This window comes from Mixophyes fleayi, chromosome 2, assembly GCF_038048845.1.
Source record: "Mixophyes fleayi isolate aMixFle1 chromosome 2, aMixFle1.hap1, whole genome shotgun sequence".
Taxonomy (NCBI): domain Eukaryota; kingdom Metazoa; phylum Chordata; class Amphibia; order Anura; family Limnodynastidae; genus Mixophyes; species Mixophyes fleayi.
The window spans coordinates 8,714,159-8,720,111 of NC_134403.1; the positions used below are offsets into that span (position 1 = coordinate 8,714,159).

The window sequence follows — 5,953 nt, forward strand, 5'->3', positions numbered from 1 at the left end:
CATAAGGGAACAGGTCGCCACCAGCTCTATTTCCACCTTGGTTAAGGAGAATGCATTTAAAATATTCTATAGGTGGTACTACAATCCCGACAAACTAACTAAAATGTTCCCCTCTAGTTCTTCATTATGTTGGCGGGGTTGTGGTCGGATGGGATCCTTCTGACATATCTGGTGGACCTGCCCTATAATACCCTTCTTTTGGGACCAAGTTAGGGCCCTCCTCTCCTCCCTCCTTCAGTGCTCCGTCCGAAAAGACCCAAGGTCTTTTCTTCTCTGTTATCCTCTGATAATGATAGACAGTCTGCGAAATTGGCTTCCCATGTCCTTGCAGCTGCGCGATGCCTACTGGTTAAGTCATGGAAACAAGTTGTGCCCCCTAGTATGGCGGCCTTACGATCCTATATTCGGTTTATTGCCCAGATGGAACAAATTACATACCCTCTACATGATAAGGATAATAAACTCCACCAGATTTGGGCTCCTTGGCTGTACTTATAACCCCTTAGCTCCAGGACCAACTCCTTCCTGTTAAGTGAACTCCCTATGTTTCTTATTAGCTAACAGCTCATAGGTTGTCTGGTTTTTGAAGCTATTCCCCTTTCCTGAGTGTCTGGGTACTATTCTCTTCTGCACTTTTTAAGAAAAATGTTTTCTCTTTTTTCGGTGACGACCAGTGTCCCCCCCCCCCCCCCCCTCCCACATTATATTATTATAAAATATTATAGAATCTTGAGTAATTAGTACAAATGTAACAAATGTTTACTCACTTGTTTGTTCAATGACAATCTGTTGTTGTCTTTGATATTTGCTATTCGAATATTTTCTGTTACATTGCCATCTATCTATGTTCTGTTTTTTTATTTTTTTCTATTCCTGCAATCTACTAATTGCTGATTCTTGTGTGTATATATCAATTCTATTTTTCAAAATAAATAGTTAAAAAAAAAAACACTGGGTGTAGCTCTGGCTAATTGTTATTGTTCCTCCTGAAAACACTGTAAGCAACAATTCAGTTTTGCTCTCTGTACTCTAGAGGATGTAGGTAGTGACCGGTAATGTACAATACCATTCTGTGAATCCTGGTATCAGTACTTGTCATTTAATAAATGGCTAAAACTCTGTTTCAGTTTCATAAGACTGAAAATAACGCTGCAGTTAGATAGACCTAGAAAGCGGAAAGCTGGATTGGACTAAATGGAAATTATTAGTTTTTTAGAAGATCATATGCTCTCCAATCAGCAATGAATTTAGCCAATAACTGAACATATCAGAGGGAATATTCAGAAAACACTTACAGATATGAGAACAATTCTGAAAATCCCTGTTACAGAAATATATGATGAAAGACAGTTATTATTTGAGGTTTAATATACATAATGATTGTCCTCTTGATACACCCAGAACGACAGGCAACAGTGAGACATAAAGATGGGTAACTTAGTGTGTGTGGGGGGCATAGAGGACAGAAGCAATGACACTCAAATCAAACCTTTATATTGTAAACTCTAAAGAGCAGCCCTCTTCCCTCCTGTTCGATACGCAGCAGAATGCAGCCACTTCCAAGTCATCTTGGAGCACAAACGAGACTTACTATAAGCTACGATTTAGGGGAGGGAGCGAGGTGGGGAATGCACTTAAATCATGTGTGTGTGTCTCTCATGCACTTACCCATTCGGTGTTATGTCACTTACATGCCCAGCCAATAATATAGCGGTAAGTGTCTAGGCTTCTCTATATATACTTACCCCAGTGGTTGATGGATCTCTTGTACTTGCACCAAATACCTCCCTCCCACCATGCTAATGCCATATATTTCTGTGCTTGCACTGACCTTCTTTTTTCCCTGCACAGATGAGGCACAGTTGGTAGGAGAGCATTGCAGCCAACAACTAGTAAACATATGGTGCTTCCATGGATTGACCACAAGTCACAGCCCCCTTCGAAGCAGCCAGACTCTTGGGCCTTTTCTGAGGACGACCCCTAATCTGTTTTGTGAGGGCACGTCACTGTCGAGTCCAGTGGGGGTGTAGTAAGTCGGTCACCAGAATTTTGCACTGGCCAATCATTTTGGATTATATCCCAGGATTGGTGGTGATATAGTCTCACCTTTTTGGCTTTGAAAATAGGTTGACTGACTGTCCTGCTCTCGCCACCACCATTCATGATACAATTTATAATTAATAAACTTTAACCTTTTGCCAAAGTTAATCTGGTGTCAGTGTGTTTATTTTATTGTACAAATACAGAAATATGAGACACATTACAATGAGGTTGGTGGCATGTAAATGAGGACATCAACACTGCAGTTTATTAAAATTATCTCTGTCAACTGTTTTGTGAACAATCTAATACACTGATTGGCTATAGGTATGTCTGGCCTTGTGAATGCTCCACTCCCTCTGATCAGGGGAGCCGAGGCAGGGAGGGGGGGACAGATTACTGGGGCCTGGGCATGTCTGAGTGCCCAGCTTTCACAGAGGAGGGCTTACAAGTGTATGGGTTTGGTTAGGGGGAGGGAACTGTCAACTGCTCCCAGTCCCCGGACAGCCTGCAGAGTGTAAACTGAGGAGCTCTAATCTCAAGAGATTGCGAAATCTCGGAAGAGTAAGATCTTCTCTGCAAACTCTGCAGGACATTTCCCATCTGCTACACAATACAGGTAAGTATGCTGGGCTTGGGAGGTGTCATAATGTGTCTGGGGGAAGGGTTATAATGGGTCTGGGGAGGGTGATGTGATGTGTCTATGTGGCTATGGGGTGGCATGAAGTGGCTAGGGGGTGGTGTGATGTAGTATGATGTGGCTATGGGGTGGCATGAAGTGGCTGGGTGGAGGTGTAATGTGGCTGTGGGGTGGCGTGATCTGGCTGGGGAGGGCGTGATAAATGTAATATTTTATTATAATGTATATATTATACACTGCATGATTTGTGTTATGTACTGTGTTCACTTATTGCTCGGTTTTCAATATTTCATGGACCTATACATTTTCCAAACATGATCCACACGATGCATACAAGAATCCAGTACCAGGTTGCAAAAACTAGAATAATAGGTAGGTGAGAGCAACACCATTTTAATACACAATATGTCAAGTTTAAAGAGAAGCAGCAATGTCCCATGTTGACCATGCCTCCAACACTGTGGCCAAGCTCCCCTTTGGCGGAACCGCCGCTGCAGGGTGGCACACAGTCCTTTCCTTGCTCATCTATGGAGGAGGGGCAACAACTTACTGTACCAGGGCCCCAAATTCCTCTTGGCTGCCCTGCATCTGATTTATTATATTGACTAGAGGCTTGGTTATACCTGTGTATGTTCTATGGCCGGAGTTTCTGAAGTATTGGTACTTTTTGTTCATTGTTCTGTATGGTTTCACCCTGTATAGTCAACTGTTAGTACTGTGTACGGCGCTGCGGATACCTTGTGGCTCCTAACAAATAAATGATAATAATAATAATGTTCTAATGCTCTGATTGGTTACAGTTTATATGGCCATGTGATAGTTCTATATCTCTGATTGGCTACAGGTTTGTCTCCCTTTCTGTGAATGCTCCAAATGAACTCATGTTGCCCTGTGCTTATTACAATGATCTGGCTACAGCTTTGTTTAGCTCAGTGAACAATCTAATGCTGTGACACATTACAGGTTGATTTAACCTTGTAAATGTTCAATTGCTCTGAATGACTCTAGTTATACACACTTTAATGTAATTTACACATGGAGATTATTGAGAAAAGAAAAATGAATACCATTGGCATTGATTCCACACTAACACATGTCTAAAATAGTGTGAAGCTCCAAAGATGAAGTTGGTCCATCACATATAACCTCCAGGACCTTGTTCCATCAGTCACAGCATGTTATGTTACGTTACCAGGAAATGTGCTGGTTGTTAGGGGAAAAGAACTTTATCACCTGTTCTCTGATTTGCTTAGTTCTTATCCCATAAACCAGTGGGTTTAGCATAGGGGGCATGAGGAGATAGAAATCTGCTAGAAGTATATGTGTATGGTGGGCGACATTTGTTCCAAATCTGTGGACTAAGGATGAGCAAAGAATAGGAGTATAAAAACTGAGAATACCACAGATATGGGAAATGCATGTCCCAAACGACTTCATACGAGCCTTCTTCGTTAGCCTTATAAGAGCCCGAAGAATCATCACGTAAGAAAAGGTAATAAACACTGTGTCCATAACAAGCACAAGGAACCCAATTGCCATGCCAAGGTGATCATTAAAGGAGATGTCTGCACAGGCAAGTCTCACCACTGCCATGTGCTCACAGTACGAGTGGACAATGACATTACTGCTATATTGATGAAACTTGTTAAGCAACAGTGGTAAGGGAAGGATATAAATCACCCCCCGCAGTGTTGCCAATACTGTACTTTTAATAATAAAACTTGATGTCACTGTGGCTGAATATCTAAGAGGGTTGCATATTGCTGCGTAACGATCAAAAGCCATAGCTAGAAAGATTCCAGATTCAATCGTGGAGAAGGCATGGATGAAAAACATCTGTAGGAGACATGTATGGAAGTCAATCTCATTTTGCTGGAACCAGAAGATAGCAAGAAGCTTGGGCATAGCAGAATTTGCTAATATAATGTCTACAAAACCAAGCACAATGAAATAGATGTACATGGGCTGGTGGAGACTCAGATCCATGATAATGATGAGTACAACTATATAGTTCCCAAATACAGCTATGAGGAATATTGAGCAGAAGGGCATGGAGATCCAGAAATGTAAGTACTCCAGGCCAGGGATCCCCAGCAGTATGAAGGAGGATGGATGGAAGCAGGTATCATTACGAGTTGCCATCGGATGCAAATGTCCTTTTCTGGAAGAGGAGAAAGTCTAGACAAAGCACATAAAAGATTACATAGGTTGATGTGCATTGCACCAAATTTTGCTGCAACTTAACTTACTATTGAACTTCAAAACACATGCAAATAAATATGTAATATAAATGAAATAACTTATACATCTTACAAGCATACAGCAGTATATTCCCTTGCTGGAAGCTGACATTTTGAAAATCTAAAGAGCAATCATAGAACTTTCCTTACTATTATTACTACATAACAGGGAGTTAACAAAAAATGCACAGAAGCCTAAAACCTCACAGGTCAGAATGAATGACTTGCAACCTCCTAGGTAACAAATGTTCTGTACAATATGTGGATTCAGACCTGGGTGCATGAGACCTAACAATGGAAACGATTCCATGTGCAAACTTTTACTTCTCCACAAACTTTGCCATCTTACTCTGTAAACAGGGTTGGCACTACCACTAGGCAAAAGTAGGTGGTTGCTTTATTCATTCAGTGTTCTTATTTACCCCACGGTGCCCAACACTGATCCGCTGACATGGAGACAGACAGCAGCTTGTTACCTGTCAAGCTGCCGTCTGCTGCTTCTGCAGGTTGGTAAGGGGCAGGGAGTGTGGCGCTGGTGATGATGCCACAGCCCCATTGCCAGTCTGAGGAGTAGAAGATGCTGCCCTGCTTGAGAGAGGGAGGCTTGCTGGGGACATCCTGGGCACCTGCGCTTTCCCTGTCTGTATAGCCTTTGGGTGAATCTAGACTTACATGCAAACCTCACTCCGCCATTTTGAATTTTGCAAATCCATTAAAAGCAAATTCTCATTGTCATATTTGCTGCCTATGATGGAGGGGCAGAAAATTCTCTCCTATACTTTGCTTCTCTGCAGTGGTCAGTTGGAAACAAAACATTGAGGGTCTGAGTCATCTTCAGCTGTAAATGCCTTTGCAACCGTATCTTGTGTGTAATAGGCTCTGCGCACGCTCAGCAACGGACCTTATGCCAGAGAACGCAATTGAATGCGATTTATGTCTGAACTCAAATGACTCTGACGGCTGCCTACGACTTGAAGGGTGGAACAGGTAAAGTAAGGGCTGGATAAACAAACATAGGCAATGTACAGTAAGG

At 42.2% G+C, this 5,953-nt stretch overlaps 1 protein-coding gene across 1 annotated transcript; it reads right to left on the reverse strand.

The window, feature by feature from the left end:
- Nucleotides 1–3,766: 3,766 nt before the first annotated feature.
- On the reverse strand, nucleotides 3,767–4,822 carry LOC142139728 (olfactory receptor 52K2-like). Its single transcript, XM_075197597.1, has 2 exons — nucleotides 3,914–4,822; nucleotides 3,767–3,835 (listed from the first exon to the last, which is right to left on the reverse strand). The coding sequence occupies exons 1-2, from the start codon at nucleotides 4,820–4,822 to the stop codon at nucleotides 3,767–3,769; spliced, it is 978 nt and encodes a 325-aa protein (XP_075053698.1).
- Between the last annotated feature and the right edge of the window lie 1,131 nt (nucleotides 4,823–5,953).